General features: G+C 47.0%; 1 protein-coding gene across 1 annotated transcript in view; it reads right to left on the reverse strand.

Annotated features, from left to right (window-relative positions):
• Positions 1 to 16,862, reverse strand: part of LOC140387075 (histone-lysine N-methyltransferase PRDM7-like) — a 168,911-nt gene extending 152,049 nt beyond the window's left edge. Inside the window, exons 1-5 of the mRNA XM_072470086.1 lie at positions 16,854 to 16,862; positions 13,871 to 14,003; positions 13,104 to 13,241; positions 10,139 to 10,410; positions 6,778 to 6,845 (exon numbers count right to left, since the gene is read on the reverse strand). Of these exons, the coding sequence (XP_072326187.1) occupies positions 6,778 to 6,845; positions 10,139 to 10,410; positions 13,104 to 13,241; positions 13,871 to 14,003; positions 16,854 to 16,862 (620 nt within the window). The remainder of the gene's footprint in view (positions 1 to 6,777; positions 6,846 to 10,138; positions 10,411 to 13,103; positions 13,242 to 13,870; positions 14,004 to 16,853) is intronic.
• Between the last annotated feature and the right edge of the window lie 1,161 nt (positions 16,863 to 18,023).

The following is an 18,023-nucleotide window of genomic DNA, read 5'->3' on the forward strand; positions in this document are numbered from 1 at the left end:
TGGGTCACTGTCTGTGCGGAGTCTGCACATCCTCCCCGTGTCTGCGTGGGTTTCCTCCGGGTGCTCCGGTTTCCTCCCACAGTCCAAAGATGTGCAGGTTAGGTGGATTGGCCATGATAAATTGCTCTTAATGTCCAAAATTGCCCTTGGTGTTGGGTGGAGGTGTTGAGTTTGGGTATGGTGCTCTTCCCAAGAGCCGTTGCACACTCAAAGGGCCGAATGGCCTCCTTCTACACTGTAAATTCAATGATAATCTATGATTAATCTAGGACAAAGGTTCGGCACGACATCGTGGGCCGAAGGGCCTGTTCTGTGCTATATTCTCTCTGTTCTATGTTCTTTAGCTCAGTCAGGAACGCTTTGCCAGGTCCTACAGGTGGAGCCTGGAGGTTCCTCACCTCTGCGGCGTCTGCCAGCCTCCGCAAGGGTGACCACCTTGTCCTCGACCACCCTGGTCGCCTCCAAGGCCCGCTCCCCCAAGGAAGTGAGGATTGTGAAATCTGACACACCTCCGCCAGTCTGGGCCCTCTCCTGACGATTATGGGAGAGCTTTCCTGAGGAGACGCAGAGGGGGTATCATTAGCAACATGCGTGGTTCACAGTGGTGGAAACGGGGTGTGAAGGGAGTGTTGGGATGGGGTTGAAGGGAGAGGGGATGGAGGGAGGTTTGGGGTTCACATGGTCAATGGGTGGTTTATGCTCCCTTGGGGTGTTTGGGGGGGGCAGGAGACACTGGCATCACTCGTGCTGCCCGGTGTAGGTCATTGACCTTTTTCTGCACTGAAGGCCAATCCGCCTAGTCACACTCCCCAAACTCACAACTGCTGCCACCTCATCCCAGGCAGCACTGGCTGCCCTGTGGCTGACTCTCCTGGACCCTGGGGGGGAACAGGACATTCATCCTGGCCTCCACAGCGTCTAGGAGCCTTACCAGATCTGCATCCTCGAATCTTGGGGCTGGTCTCCTCGGTGCCATTGTTGCAGAGCCGGATGAAGCAGGGGTACTCGTGGCTCAAGCCAGTTTCCCTCCCCCATTCCGATGTGAATCTCAGGGTGCTCTGAGCACCGACCAGGAGGAGGGGGTGCTGAGTGTCAATCCGGTGCCATCCTACGTAGTGCCGATGGCAGCCACCTGCACCCACAAATTCCACTCCACTGACTACGGCGCATCTCACAGGCAGCAACTGGTACAGTGCCCCAAGGCGAGGCATGTGCCACGGGCAAATGCGCCAGTGCCCTCCTCTCCCAGAGGACACACGTCGGGCATCGAGGGCTAAGGGACGTGGTAAGCAGCTGGCTGCCTCCACCTCTGACGTGCATCCTGGGGTCACACCTAGACGCAGCAGTAGAGCACGGGAGGCTAATCAGATCGAGATCACCAATGGGGCACTGGTGGTTGGGAGTAAGGGATGGAATAGGGGGTATGTGGGGGTAGTGGGAAAGGGTCATTGCGGGGGAAGGGTGTGGAGGTCTGGGCGGGTTGGGGTGAGTGAGGCATTATCGGGAGATCAGGGCAGTTGGGGACACTTCTGTACAGCATTGACGTCTGTTGGCCTCGATCAGGATGGCACCTCTGGCACTTTCTTCTGCAATTGCGACCGAGTACCAATCCAATTCCCCATACCCCCAGTCATGGGGTCCTCAGCTCCTCCCCTACCCTCCAGGCACACCATGAATAGGTGATGAATGTGAGCGAGATCTCAGCAGACAGGCAGGGGTCAGGCTATGGCATAGATTGAGGAGCATCAGCGCTCAGCACTCTGCGGGCCATTATCACCCCCCTTCCGTCCACCGTGACCCGGTGAGACAATCCCATCGCCCTGGAATATTGTTACACCAACGCTGGGAAGGTGGGAAGTGGGGATGGGGTGCGGGGAGAGTATGGAAAAGGGGGAGAGGGGGATGGCAGAGGGATGGCGGGTGGTAATGGGTGGTGAGAGGAGGAATGACTACCGGGGCCACATCCTATGTGAGGTGTGCGAGGATGAAGGCATCTCTGGTCCTCCGATCTTTCTGGACCCTAGCCGCTCATTGGGTGGTCCCGCAGGTCCTCCCCGGGCTCATCATCCAGCCCACCCTTGTCCGCTGCCTCCTCATCTTCCGCCTCGGAGATGGCCACATATTCCTCCCCCTCCACCTCCAGCACGTGGCCCAGCAGCTGAGTCAGGTTGTGGAGGACACAGCAGACCACCACAAAGTTGTAACGCTCCGGGGGTGTACTGCAGTGCACCACCAGAGGGAAAGGCATTGGAACCGCATTTTGAGGAGTCCGATGCACCGCTCAATGACAGTCCAAGTGGCTGCATAGGCATCGTTGTGCCAAGTTTCCACATCGGTCATCACCCTCCATACTGTCGTCACAGCCAGGTCCTCAGCGGATATCCCTTAACCCCTAAGAGCAAACCCGCCATCCTGCGGTGGTCCTCCAAGAGGCCGGGGACGTCCGACTGCCTCAGGATTTGGCTGACATGCACACTTCCTGGGAAGAGTGCACACACGTGTTTGATCTTCATGTGGTGGTTGCACACAAGCTGGATGTTCACAGGGAGTGGAACCACTTCCTGTTGATGTCGGGCACTCCCAGACTATCAGGTGCATGCAAGGCGACATGCGTATTATCTATTAGCCCCTTAAATCCGGCGATGGAGCAGAATCCTGCTGCCCGGTCATCCAGTTGCGCCTGGTCCATGTCAAAGTTGAAATGGTTTTCTGCCTGGGCAAGCAGGGCACCTGTGACCTCATGGATGCACTTGTGGGCTGTAGCTTGTGAAATGCCACACATGTCCTCGCTTGAGCCCTGGAATGATTCTGAGGTGGAAATGTTCAGGGCTGTGGTAACCTTGACGGCCACTGGGGTGGGTATCCTCCTCCTCCACGTGGTGCCAAGTCTGCAAGGACATGGCACAGGTGCTACACCACCCTCTTGTTGAGGTGGAGCCTTCTGCTGCACATGCTGTCCGTCATCTGTTTGAAAGGCCAGTGACGCCTGTACACCTTCTGCTGTTTCGGGCCTCCCCCTCTGGTTATTTCCCTTACCTGCTGGATGGCCGGGACCTCAGGGTATGGGGCAGTGCCCTGCATTTGTGCCGCCACCTCGAGTCTCTGTCGACTCTGCCGCGGCTGTCTCCTCCGGCCTGCCAGCAGCACCACTAGGGCAAGTTCCGCGGGGTCCAAGATATTGTCCATCATGTGTAAAACCTGTAAGGGGTTTGAGAGGGTGCGAGAACAGCAACCAGCGATGTTTTCCATCCCGGACCCGCCATTCCTCCATTGCACCTCCTCCCCAGCCCTCCCTGCATCGATACGTGCGGCTCACACACATCCGGTCGCAGTGGGGGGCCCTGCTCACCGGATCACAGACCTTGTGCCCCAGACAACGTGACCTAGACCGGGTGCTGGTCCCCTCTCCGGTGCAGGCCGGAATATACTCGGTGGTGTTCGGATGCTGGCCGCTGCATTCTAGGTGTTGCGTCCCACAGTGTTCGGGCACACTGTCCATGCATCAAGGTCCCATTGGGATGCTGGGCAATCACTCCCACATACTACATAGCAGGCCTACCCACTGGAATCCGTTTGGGATGTGTGAAGGAATAATAATAATCTTTATTGTCACAAGGCTTACATTAACACTGCAATGAAATTACTGTTAAAAGCCCCTAGTCGCCACATTCCGTCGCCTGTTCGGGGACACAGAGGGAAACTTCAGAATGTCCAAATTACCTAACAGCGCAACTTTCGGGACTAGTGGGAGGTGTCACTAGGGGCTGGTTTAGCACACTGGGCTAAATAGTTGGCTTTTAATGCAGACCAAGGCAGGCCATCAGCACGGTTCAATTCCCGTACCAGCCTCCTCGAACAGGCGCCGGAATGTGGCGACTAGGGGCTTTTCACAGTAACTTCATTGGAAGCCTACTTGTGACAATAAGCAATTTTCTTTTCATTCATTCATTTCATTTCATGATGAAAGCTGGGAGACTCCACTCCTGTTGGATCTCGCGAGACGTTGCAATGTAAATCCTGCCCATAATGGGCGGGATCACTTTTTTGCAAAGCTGCACATTAGAGCGAGGCAGTAAGAATCACGCTAATGTGCAAATTCCCGAGGTACCTCAGACTTTGGGATTCAACCCTTTCGCCTCAGAGACCTCGGCTGAGCACCGTTCGGCACTGGTCCCCTCAAATGGGGACCAGAGGGAAAGGTGCTCATGGAAGTCCCCAAGGGGATCAGAGGCCCATAGCCACATGCCCTTTGGGAAGGATGGTGCGAGGGCAGCATGGAGACGCAGTGGTTAGCACTGCTGCCTCATGGTGCCGAGGTCCCAGGTTCGGTCCCGGCTCTGGGTCACTGTCCGTGTGCAGTTTGCACATTTTCCACCTGTTTGCATGGGTTTCATCCCCACACTCCAATGATGTGCAGGGAAGGTGGATTGGCCACGCTAAATTGTCCCTTAATTGGAAAAAATGAATTGGGTGCTCTAAATGTATTTAAAAATAAAGGGAAGGATGGTGCTCTGGCATTACTGATACCACGTGGGTATCCTGGCAGTGCCAGCCTGGCATCCCGGCAGTGTCAGCTGGCAACCTGGCAGTGCCACCTGTGTGCCAGCCTAGCCCTGCCTAGGTACCCAGGTGGCATTGCCAACTGGCATAGGCACTGGCAGGGTGCTAGGTTAGCACTGCCAAACTGGCAATTTGCATGCACGATGTGCTGGGGTTGTCCAGCATGGGTGTTTGGGTCGGGGACCCTCCCATTACGTTTGGGCTTGGTGGGGGGAGGTCGTCGAGGATTATTTCAGGGGCTTCGGAGATCGGGATGCCGTTTTTAAATGCCATCCGATCCCTCGCTACAATGGGGAATCCTGGCAAATGGAGATCCCTACTTCACAAAACGGGGTATGTGAGGCCTCGGCTGAACGTTCTCCGTTCAGGCCCCTTATTCAATGCGTCACGTTGAATTGCTATGTATTTCTCGGCACTGTGGGTGTCGGGAAACACACGGCTAAACGCGCTGGCTGGGGACTTTGTTTCCTTTTGGGTGAATCGTGACCTAAGTGTCATTTGATAGCAGTGGGGAACTCGCCGGCACAGTTCATAGAATTTACAGTGCAGAAGGAGGCCATTCAGCCCATCAGGTCTGCACCAGCCCTTGGAAAGAGTACCCTACTTAAACCTACACCTCCTTCCTATCCTCATAACCCAACCTAATCTAAATTTTAGACACTAAGGGCAATTTAGCATAACTAATCCACCTAACCTGCACTTCTTTGGACAGTGGAAGGAAATCGGAGCACCTGGAGGAAACCCACGCAGACACCGGGAGAAAGCGCAAACTCCACACAGACAGTAAACCGAGGCCAGAATTGAACCTGGGACCCTGGAACTGTGATGCAACAGTGCTAACCACCGTGCCTCCCTATTATCCCCAATCAAATGTCCACCATCCCCACCCAATGCTCATCATCCCCACCCAATGCTCATCATCCCCACCCAATGCTCATCATCCCCACACATTGCTCATCATCCCCAATCCAGTGTCCATCATCTCCAATCCAGTGCCCATCATCCCCAATCCAGTGCCCTTCATCCCCAATCCAGTGCCCATCATCCCCATTCCAGTGCCCATCATCCCCAATCCAGTGTCCATCATCTCCAATCCAGTGCCCATCATCCCCAATCCAGTGTCCATCATCCCCAATCCAGTGTCTCTCATCCCCAATCCAGTGTCCATCATCCCCAATCCAGTGCCCATCATCCCCAATCCAGTGCCCTTCATCCCCAATCCAGTGCCCATCATCCCCATTCCAGTGCCCATCATCCCCAATCCAGTGCCCATCATCCCCAATCCAGTGTCCATCATCCCCAATCCAGTGCCCATCATCCCCAATCCAGTGCCCATCATCTCCAATCCAGTGTCCATCATCCCCAATCCAGTGGCCATCATCCCCAATCCAGTGTCCATCATCCCCAATCCAGTGTCCATCATCCCCAATCCAGTACCCATCATCCCCAATCCAGTGTCCATCATCCCCAATCCAGTGCCCATCATCCCCAATCCAGTGTCCATCATCCCCAATCCAGTGCCCATCATCCCCAATCCAGTGTCCATCATCCCCAATCCAGTGTCCATCACCCCCAATCCAGTGTCCATCATTCCCAATCCAGTGTCCTTCATCCCCAATCCAGTGTCCATCATCCCCAATCCAGTGCCCATCATCCCCAATCCAGTGCCCATCCCCTTCCTGCCACCAATTGGCGGGAGAAACCCGCCACAAATGTACTTCGAAACTTTTGCGTTAGATTCCGCCCCAAGTGTGCCCTAAACCGGAGAGAAATTTCTTGCACCCAAATAAGTGACTACGTGCTGGATTCTTCCACCCCACCCGCTGTAAGAATGCCACGATCGGTATGCCGACATTGGAAAAATCCATTGACCTCAGGTGGGGTTCTCTGGTAGCTGGGCGAACGCAGTGGGAGAATCCCGCCCGAAACGTTGTTTCACAGCAGTGGGAAACTCACTGTCAGATCCGGTGAGAAACTCCCTGCAAAACACGCCACAAATGAACTTCAAAATGTTTATGTTAAATGCCGCCCAATGTTGCCACAGCCACCCAGATTGTGAAGCTGTCTGCCTGTTGAGCAGATTCTCCTGCGGCATTATGCTGCAGCTGAGGAGTGTGAAGCAACGAAGGAGACATTGTGAGACAGAGGGAGAGCCAAGGAGATTGGTTGGGCCCAAGGTTCTCAGATCCTGATGATATTGTATCAGCCTTCCCTTACCTCATCCAATTTGAATTAGATTCATCCTTCGCATCAATATACTCAAAATCTTGCTTGCCTTTACTGATCTGCAGAAAGGTATTTTAATAACAGGATTGGAAATCTTCAAAGTTAGAAAATCAATTTTACCTTTATTTTAACAAGAGATCAAGCAGAACATAAATTGAAAAAAGCTAGTCTTGGCCTCCCACATCTTTCAGTAAACCTTAAACAAATCCTTATCTGTTTTCTGTGACTATACCTCTGAATTAGAAAGCATAGTGCTCCATAAAAGCAACAAACACAGAATTGGTGAACACTCTCAGGGAGCTTTGCAAAGTGAGGAATGGTCCCTGAATTAAGTCAAGTCCATGCTCTCTGTCATGTTGCCATCTCTTCCTCATCTTCCTCCTTACATTAGCTTGGCCCGATCTAACCATTTCCCACTCAGCTGCTGATGTGTTGGGTGTTCTGGATCACAAACGGGTCACCAACACTTGATGTGGTGCAACTCTATTTTATTGTAAGGTTAACTATATTAACATGCTTGAACTGTGGGTAAATGCAATACCAGCTTTAACTGTTGACCCTTGCCCAGTCCTAACCAGGTGATGCACTCAGCACATGGTGAATGTCTGTGTTGCAGGCTGTGAGCTGTGCTCTGAGCTGGCTGCTACTAGAATGAACGGGAACTCTCCTGTCCCCTGTCTTTATAGTGCGTGTGCTCTCACTGGTGATTGGCTGCGGTGTTGTGTATGCTGATTGGTCCCACTGCATGTCCATCAGTGTGTGTGTGTGTGTGTCTGCACTATGATATCCTGGTGTATATTATGACATCCCCCCTTTTATATAAAGAATATGTGCCTGCGTGACAATAAATATCGTGTAGTGAATGTACCTGACTATGTGTGTGCGTGTTATTTACATGACTATGTACATGAGGCTCATCTATTTACACGGGAAGGTGCCTGGTGCCGAGAAATAGGGTGTCACACCAACAACGAAATGAACATTATATACAAACTACTGGAATGATGAAACAGGATAACAGAACAGATCAAAGAGTCCAACATCGTAAAACTCATAAGTCAAGTCTCTGAGGTGGACGACGAATTCTGGTTGACCATCAGAGTGGCACAGCACTCGTCGTCTGGATCAATGCTGTGCACCGACAGCGGCTGGTGGTTTTGATTCAGAGACAACCTGTTCTTTGTTGTAACAGCGACTCGAAAAGGCTCCCTCGGGTCCTCGGTGTCACTGGTCTGCGGGAAGTCAGAATTGGACTCGGTTTGGGGGTAGGTAACTGCTTGTTGTAGGGTTCTTCGGAGGTTTATTTCATTTCCTGGTTCAATTTGAGGCATTGTGCTGTCATTCCAGGTGAAGGAAGGTTGTTTTACAGCTTTAAAAGATTCTTTCTTTGATTTGGGACGTTTCCCCTTTAAATGGGCGTGGTCCGGGGCCTCTGACATCATGACGCGCGTGACGTAGCACGTAGGAGGCGTTTGCACATGCGCAGACGCGGTTCCTTTACTCATGGCTGTTTTTGTGATTGCGCATGAGCGGCGTCGCGCAACTGCGCAAGTGCAATCCCTTTAGAAAGATGGCCGCCAACCAAAATCGTTCTCTGCTCCGGGGTTTCGGCCTCGAGGTGAGTACTGGCGCTTCTCTTACCTTTCCTTGCAGGATGGAGTGTGTTTTCCTCACAGTATTTGCCGAATTTGTCCAGGACTGCCTGGAAGTCGCTCCTGTTTTGCCCCTTGGAGAACTTGAATTTTTCAAAGATTTCTTCTGCTCTGGCACTGGCGATGGTGAGGAGAAGCTCTGTTTTTTCAGGATCGGCCAGGTCTTCTAGTTCGGCTGCCAGCAGGAAGTTTTCAAACTTTTGCCGAAATGCCCGCCAGTTTTTGTGGAGATCGCCGTGGCACTGGAGCTGCTGCGGAGCCCGGATCTTGAACATCTTGCCTGGGTATCGTTGCTGGTTGTCACTGTACGCTGAGGTATGTCTATCTGGACTGAACCAGTTCACTCCTGGTACCATGAAGTGTTGGGTGTTCTGGATCACAAACAGGTCACCATCACTTGAAGTGGTGCAACTCTATTTTATTGTAAGGTTAACTATATTAACATGCTTAAACTGTGGGTAAATGCAATACCAGCTTTAACTGTTGACCCTTGCCCAGTCCTAACCAGGTGATGCACTCAGCACATGGTGAATGTCTGTGTTGCAGGCTGTGAGCTCTGTGCTCTGAGCTGTGTGCTACTAGAATGAGCGGGAACTCTCCTGTCCCCTGTCTTTATAGTGCGTGTGCTCTCACTGGTGATTGGCTGCGGTGTTGTGTATGCTGATTGGTCCCACTGCATGTCCATCAGTGTGCGTGTGTGTGTCTGCACCATGATATACTGGTGTATATTATGACAGCTGCCTCAAAGATCTAATCCATTGCTCCCCAAATGAAATCAGTTTCCCAACATGGGGAAATCATCAGGTTAATTTTGAAAACATTCAATGCACCCATCATCTACAGACCCATGAAAGTCTCAACTCAACCAAAGACCCAATAATCCTGATCCCTCGTATCATCTTCCTTTTGTGTCTGTGAAGATGTATCAATAAACTAAATGGAGGGAAGATAGAAAACAGAGATGGAAGAGAAGGAGATGGTGGAGAAGAACTGGTTCAGGCACAGAGGACGAGGACGGAGCAGAGAAACAGAGGGAATCACAAAATCAGCTGAGGTGAGAAAAAGGTGCGAGCAGGGAAGTGAGAAGAGAAAAAAAATAAGTCGGTCTACATGGAGGTAGAAAAGTGGGTTTTAGTCTGATTTAGGTTTGTTTGCTTTCTTGCTTCTTGTTAGCGGTGTCTGCTGCTCAATGAGTTCCTTGGTTACTACCAGACCTCCAATGAACATACCCAGTAATAGTAGACTTCAGTTGTGAACAACTCTACAAGTTTTACGGCCAGATCAATATGAGAAAGATCAGAGCGAAACTAATTTTGTCTTCAATTGTTTCCAACTCATCAGTTGCACCCAGCAGCAACCAGGAACAAAAACCTGCAATAAATTATTGAAATTGCATTCAAAAAGGGAAGCACGGTGGAGCAGTGATTAGGACTGCTGCCTGCAGCGCTGAGGACCCGGATTCAATCCCAGCACCGGGTCCCTGTCTGTGTGGAGTTTGCACATTCTTCCCGTGTCTGCGTGGGTTTCACCCTCACAACACAAAGATGTGCAGGTTAGGTGAATTGGCCACGCTACATTGTCCCTTAATTGGAAAAAAATATTGGGTATTCTAAAAAAAAAATTTTTTAATTGCATTCAAATAAGGCCTGAACTTTCTTTTCAAACAAGTAAGAAACTTGAATACCATTTTAGGAACTTACCATCCATGAATATCCACTGATAGCAGCTGATTCTTCATTTGATACGACTCCTTCATAGGGTCCAAAGTGAACTCCTTTGGGAATAATCTTCCCTTCATTCCACACACCAAGACCGGCTTTTCGAATTTTTGAGGTTGCAATGCTGAGACCCTCTGGAAGGGTTAAACGTGCTCTGTCTGGTTGGCTGAATTCAACAACCGTGTCCTTGATAAATACTGGAGGACCATGCACAGGGCATTCTTCAATAAAAAATGTCTCGCAGTCTTCACAAACTATCAAATAACAAATATAATTAAAGATGAATAAGGGCTTACGTTCATTATTTAGGTTTCATGAAGGTGAATGGGGCTTTTACAGAGAAGAGGCAGATGACCTATCATAGGTATGCAGCTGAATTCTCTGTTAGCAGGATCCTCCTATCCACAGGCATCACACCCACGCCTACAATTTCCCAACGGCGTGGGGTGGCCACAATGGTGAACCCCATTGGCTGGCCACAGGAACGGAGAATCCCGCTGCCAGCGGTGGCACGCTGCGCAGGAAAACCCGGCTGGCGGACCGGAAAATCCCACCCATGGTCTTTATCGTTTCATTAGAATTCAGTCTGCCAATAGAAGTAGGATCTTTCTGTGATAAATCAGGTGCTGAAAGTAACTGGGCACCTTCCTTACTGAAAATTACATACAGTGCCAGTCAGATCTTCCCCACTCTGTTGTATACAAGATTTTGTTCTGGGCAATATATTCAGTCCTTCATTCCAAGAAGGCAACACTGACATCAGGAACAGTAACAATGAAAACTCTGGCAAACGTTTCCCAAAACCATGCTCCACCTGATAAGGTATGAGTGGGCAGTGTAGGAGGGGAACTAATGAATGTGGTTTAATGACAACGATTTTTCAGGGCAAATAATAATTATAGTCCATTAAAGGATTGCAGGGAGTTTTTTGATCAGCATATTAGAACAGTAGAAGAAAATTTCACAATGTAGCAAAAGACTCAAATGGGACTAATTGAATGCTTACGTAGCAATAAAAGCCACCTGTGAGACATTCAATGGCGTGTTTTTCAGTCCAACTAGATTTCAGTGACCTGTGAAAACTTATTTTTCCAAGCCACCTGTGAGGCCCTCAATAACATGTTTTTCAGTCTAACTTGGTGAAAGAAGCTAGTTATTTCTTGTAGTTAAAAGAGGGTTAATTAATAAGTTGAATTAATAATTGACTTAAAAAGCTCAATCAGAAACCATTTAAAATGGATTCCATCATGACTGTGCAAAATGGATATTGCTTGCCTTTGCAAAATGGACATTGCTTGCTTCTGCAAAATGGATATCTGTTTGCAAGGAACAGCTTGCAACGAGCTGAGCAAGTGCCACATTTCCAATGAAGGTCAGGTTGACATTAGAGTTCATATGAGCCTTCCATTGTCCGAAAGAAGGAATCATAAGACAAAGCGCATACCAGTGCAATAAGAACAGATTTTGCATACGACATACATGAAAGAATTCGAAGGTGCAACATGACTGATAATTCCAGTTAATGTTGCATATTGAAGGTTGACAACCCAATCATCGAATCAAATGTATTGAAGACCCATCCAAACCAATCAGCATGTTATCGGGGCAGGAATAGATTGACTTAGACTGATAACAAATTCCTAAAACGGTAATAGTTTTAGGCTATTATTTCCATTCTAGAATCATCCTATACTTTTTGCCTAAGAACCTATCTGCTATCTTTGTTTCATATTTTCCATTTCTAGTTCTAACCTACGCAGCAGTTTTGCTTCATGCAAACAAACCGTTACTGCCATTGTATTTTGAATTCAAGTCATTCTGTAAGTTACTGAGGATAATCTGATTCTCAAAACAGTCTTTTGCAGGCAAGGGCTGAACTGAGAACCTTGTAAATTCTGTAACAAGAATTTCTGTTATAATCGATCAATAGATACCAAATAAAATTACTTGGCACCCAAAATGGACAGACAAGATTCTGCATTGTTAGTTGCATGGTAGGTGTTACTTAATATATGCAACAACAGGAAAGTGTAGATCTTACACTTGGTTTTCTAAGATGTAAAGACACAGACACAACCAACACGCTGACAACAAGAGATTAGGGAAAGAGCCAGAGAAAGATAAGGGGAGAAAATACTCACTCTGCCTGGGTAAACACCTGTAATTTGTTTAATGTAAAGTTAGAACCAGACAATGATTAAATGTAAATAATGCCTTTGTCTACGTGATCTACAATGTATAAATATTACTTGGTTTCTCAGTTCTATAGAGCCAGCTCCAGATTTTTTTCTGAGATTGTACTCTCCCAATGCATTGGTTAATAAATATTTTTTCTGTCTCAGGGCCTCCTGAGATTATTTTGGGTTATAGTCTGATCCCAAAATAGCAAGGGAACTTTGAATGTGGAGACTGAAATTCAAAGAAGTGTGAAGATCATAATACAATCAGATATTACTTCCTCTGGATTACAGTTTTATTATTTGAATGAAGCTAACACAGAGCCAGTTACAAATGTTTCTCTAAACCTTGAGACAAATCACACTTGGACCTAGAGCCAATCCACAATTTATACTATACTTTGAATTATATGATTTTCTAACCACATCCCTTCCAATACTGATGACTCCATACTTGATTCTTACAATAAAATGTATTCAATTGAAATGAGTCTGTTCTTCCCTAAAATCAGAGGCCTTTAGTTTACAAAAGAAGTCAGATTCTATTCTCTCACAACATTTCAGAATAATAACCCATAGTTTAGGATAATTTTTGTGATTAAGGTAATGAAGAATTAGTGACAGGCAAGCACAGGCTTGCACTCCTCTCCTGCCACAATGCCATGTTCATTGTTATCGCAATGCCCTCGTTTACCAAGGCCTAATGTCATCACACCAAATCTCCCAATAAATTTTTCCTGACCCAAGGATTGGATATACTTTGTACATACACAGGTAGTCATCATCACAAAGTTCCCTTTCTTCGGTGTAAACCTTTCTCTCTCTGTTTCTCAAACTGTATCTTCTACTTTCAGTCTCTTTGATCACTTGTACATTTGTAGATCCCAAAGTATTTCCAGAACAAACAACTGTGAAATAAATAAAAAAGATCATGGACAGAACTTGAATAAATTAAATGTAATTCTTGGTGCACGTAAAGGTTGTTTATTGTTTGAATGATAAATGGAACATAGAACATACAGTGCAGAAGGAGGCCATTCGGCACATCGAGTCTGCACCGACCCACTTAAGCCCTCACTTCCACCCTGTCCCCGTAACACAATAACCCCTCCTAACCTTTTTTGGTCACTAAGGGCAATTTATCATGACCAATCCACCTAACCTGCACGTCTTTGGACTGTGAGAAGAAACCAGAGCAGCCGGAAGAAACCCACGCAGACACGGGGAGAACGTGCAGACTCCGCACAGAGAGTGACCCAGCAGGGAATCGAACCTGGGACCTGTCGCTGTGAAGTCACAGTGTTAATTACTTATGCAACTGTGCTGCCCAACATCTGCCAATGCTGAAGATATTTATATAGTTCAGCAAGACACGGAGTTAATGTATCTTCAGTCACTGCTGCAGTGGTCACATTGTCATGTCAAGCATTTATTCATCCTTGAAATGTACTCAAATATACTTTACTGAAATCCTTTATGCCAGGACAAATACCATCATTGGATTAACTACGAGCATCACTTCTCCAAACCAAGATACCTGTTTTTCTATTGATCTTTTTCACAGAAACTATCTCTTTCTTATTTGTGACTGTGTCATTCGGGAAGCCGAGAGTTCCATCATTTTGATCCTCTTCTGAATGAAATGTAATCGACGATGGAACCTTTTGGTTCTGAAATGCAGAATGCAAAGATTTTTTGAATTGCTGCAGAGATTATGTGGAAAACAAAGTATTTATCCATTTTCCTCTCCGTTATTTCTTGTATTACGGACCAGGATTTAGAGAACACCAAAGTATATCATGGAGTTCACCTGACCCACAACTTTAACTAGATTTTGGTTATGGGGAGCAAAAGGGCCCACTTTACAGGTGTGATGGAACAGAGAGCTAAAGTGTGTTTAAAACAAACTAATATTTATTCTATGAAACCAATTATCATTTTATAAACACACAGTAAACACACAGTAAATATCTTATCAACTACAAACACTGACACTTTCCCAAATACAATATTCTATAGGTAACCCTGAATAACTTCCCCAAACAACATCTGTAAGTTAAATCCTTTTTAAAATAAAGACAGCAGGTGGCCAGAGTGCGAAAGGTGCTGCTACAGAGGGGAAAGCAGGCAGCGGGTTTGGGTCTTCCAAACCTGATGTACTACTACTGGGCGGCGAATGTGGAGACGGTGTGGAGCTGGGTCAGAGGGGTTGATTCCCAGTGCATCAGAATGGGGGAGAGTATGTACAGGGGGTCGGGACTGAAAGCACCAGCAACAGCGCCGCTCCCAATAGCTCCGGGGAATACCCAGGAAGTCCGGTAATAATAGCTTCATTGAAAATCTGGAGGCAGTCTCGCCACCACTTAGGGTTGGGGGCAGGGTCAAGGGAAATGCCGATTTGGGGGAACCATAGATTTGAGTCAGGGAGGTGGGATGGAAATTTCCGGAAATGGGAAGAGAAGGTGATTATGATGCTGAAAGATTTGTTTCTTAGGGGTCAGTTTGCAGGATTGAAGGAGCTGGAAGCAAAGTATGGGCCGGAGCAGGGAGAAATGTTTCGATACATGCAGGTTTGGGATTTTGCCAGAAAGGAAATACAGAGCTTCCCAGAGGAACCGGCCTCCACATTGCTGGAGGAGGTGCTGACGACAAGGGGACTGGAGAATGGGGTAGTGTCAGCGGTGTACGGAGCTATTTTGGAAGAGGATAAGGCACCACTGGAAGGGATCAAAGCAAAGTGGGAGGAAGAGTTGGAAGAGGTTATAGAGGAGGGGGTCTTGTGTGAGATGCTCCGGAGAGTAAATGCCTCCAACTCATGTGCGAGGTTGGGACTGATGCAGCTGAAGGTGGCATACAGAGCACACCTCACGAGGGCGAGGATGAGATGATTCTTTGAAGGAGTAGAAAATGTGTGCGAGCGTTGCGGGGGGTCCCCGCTAATCACGTTCATATGTTTTGGTCCTGTCCAAAGCTAGAGGATTATTGGAAGGAGGTTTTTCGGGTAATCTCCAAGGTGGAGTCTCTTTGACATGCACCACCTGGGAGGCCATATTCAGGGTGTCGGAACAGCCAGGGTTGGAAACGGGTGCGGAAGCAGATATCGTAGCCTTCGCCTCGTTGATTGGCTAAAGGTGGATCCTGTTGGGATGGAGAGCAGCCTCTTCACCCTGTGCCTTGGCGTGGCAGGGGGCGGGGGGGATCTGTTGGAATTCTTGGCTCTTGAGAAGGTTAAGTTTGAACTGAGCGGAAGGACGGAGGGGTTCTACAAGTCATGGGCATTATTTATTATGCACTTTCAAGAACTGGATAACATCGAATATTAGTTGGGGGGGGGTGGTGGGTGGGAGGGTTGGGGGGTGAGGGGGGTTGTGTGTATTAAGGGTGGCTATGGGTAATCCCTGATTCCTTTTTGCTATTTGTTTATGTAAACATGCGGACTAATGTTTGGGGGTTGGTGGGAGGATAGGATTGTTGTTAATGTTATGAGGATTGACATATTTGTTGCTGATTATTGTTTATTGTTGGTGGGTGTAAATTTGGGAGAAAATGTGAAAAAGGAGGAGAATAAAAATAAAGACAGCTGGTTTAAGTGCTCTCTTATTATAAAATATTTTTACTGTAATAATATTCTGGGAAACAATCAGATTCCTCTTCCGTGGATGTTTTCTCATACATACGTTTTATTTCTATATCTTTCTGTTGTAACTCCGCCAATTTAAAAATATCAGCCTCATTCTCCATCTGTTCTTGTTTTCTTCCAACCATCTGATCAAAAATTGTTTCTGATAATTGAACTTCAACTTTATCTTCACTCTTCGATTTCTCCTTTTGTCTTAACCTGTGACTTTGTGACCATGTCATTAAACAATCCGAAAAAAATCCCAGGATATTTGTCCTTCAACACTTCAGTTGTCTGATTTTCCACTGGTTTATCAACCACAGTAGGCATCACTCCCACGTGCAACACAAGATAAACTGTATTCCTGGACCAGATAGTTTCTCTGTTACTCCTACTACCACTTCACCATTCTTCGCTGGACTTTCCAACCTTACATTATATAATGGAACACTATTCTTCTTACCCTGAATTCTACATATTACCACCTTTTCTGGCAATATTCTTCCCAAACTACATAACCCCTCATCTCCTACTCTCCCGTATCTCTTAAAATTGTGACTTCTTTACCTGCTCCTCCTGATACACAAGTAAACTTTACCCACACAAGTAAATTCTTTAAAGAGATCTGGCAACTTCTGATCAATCACCTGTACAATCTTTTGCACCTCCTTCGCTTCACTTGGGATTTCCTTCACCACTTTAACAAACCCCACTGTCTTATCCTGTTTTACCACATCAGCCTTCCTCCTGCTTTTCTTCAACCACCAACACTGTGGCTTCACATGGCCTAGTTTATTACAGTGAAAACATTTGAAACTTTTAATTTCTCTTCCATCCTCCTGGATTTCATTTTTAATCCGAGGTACACTTTCATTATGATCTCCCATCAGATCTCCTTTACCTTCACCATTTGAGAATTTCTCTTTTCCCCAGTTTCAATCCCTCACAGGCTGAAACTGATGTCGGAAACCAAGCTTTGATTTATGAACTAATTCATAATCATCTACCATTTCTGCTGCTGACCTCACAGTTTTAACCCTCTGCTCTTCCACATGAGTTCTCACTGCATCAGGAATTGAATGTTTAAACTCCTCCAAAAGTATAATTTCTCTGAGAGCTTCATACATTTGGTCTCTTTTCAAAGCCCTTATCCACCTATCAAAGTTACTTTGTTTGATCCTTTCAAACTCCATGTATGTTTGACCAGGTTCTATCCTTAAATTTCGAAACCACTGTCTTTAGGCTTCAGGCACTAGTTCATATGCACCTAAGATGGATTTTTTTCACCTCCTCATACTTCCCAAATACCTCCTCTGACAGTGATGCAAACACTTCACTAGCCCTACCTACCAGCTTTGTTTGAATCAGTAATACCCCAACCACATGTCGTGACCATTTAATTTATTTAGCCACCTTCTCAAATGAAATGACAAAGTCTTCCACCTCCTTCTCATCAAACCTTGGCAATGCTCAGACATATTTAAATAGATCCCCACCAAGTACTTTCTCTTTATCCTCACCACCATCCTCCAACTGTACGTTTCCCTCTACATCCGCCAATTCTAACTGACTGTCATGTTTCATGGCCATTTTCTGAAGTTCAAACTCTCTCTTTTTCCCTTTCCTCTCTCTCTTTTTCTTTTTGTTCTGCTAAGGCTATTCTTTCTTTATTTCTTTCTTCTCTCTCCTTTTCTTTTTCCCTGATCTGTATCTCCCTTTTTATCTCGTTTCCTATTCAAGCTGCTTTAATTCTTTTTCATGTTCAAGTTGCTTGATTGCGAACTGAATTTTTGCCATTTCTACTGAGTGAGATGTATCTCAAGCAATTTTAAATGCTCAGCTGGCGCCACAAGTACCTCTTCTTTTCGTGTGCTATCAGGTAACGCTAACAGCAATGTTTTTGCTAAATCTAAAAGCCCTTTTTTAGTCCCTGTTGTACTGCATGTGATGTTCTCCACCCCAAAAACTTCTGAGCCTCTGAAAGAGCCATTGTACACAACACACTCCCTACTTAAACTGGTATACCACACCTGAAAAGCAAACACAAATATGCTCACCCCTCACTATCTTT

This window comes from Scyliorhinus torazame, chromosome 12 (genome assembly GCF_047496885.1).
Source record: "Scyliorhinus torazame isolate Kashiwa2021f chromosome 12, sScyTor2.1, whole genome shotgun sequence".
Lineage (NCBI taxonomy): Eukaryota > Metazoa > Chordata > Chondrichthyes > Carcharhiniformes > Scyliorhinidae > Scyliorhinus > Scyliorhinus torazame.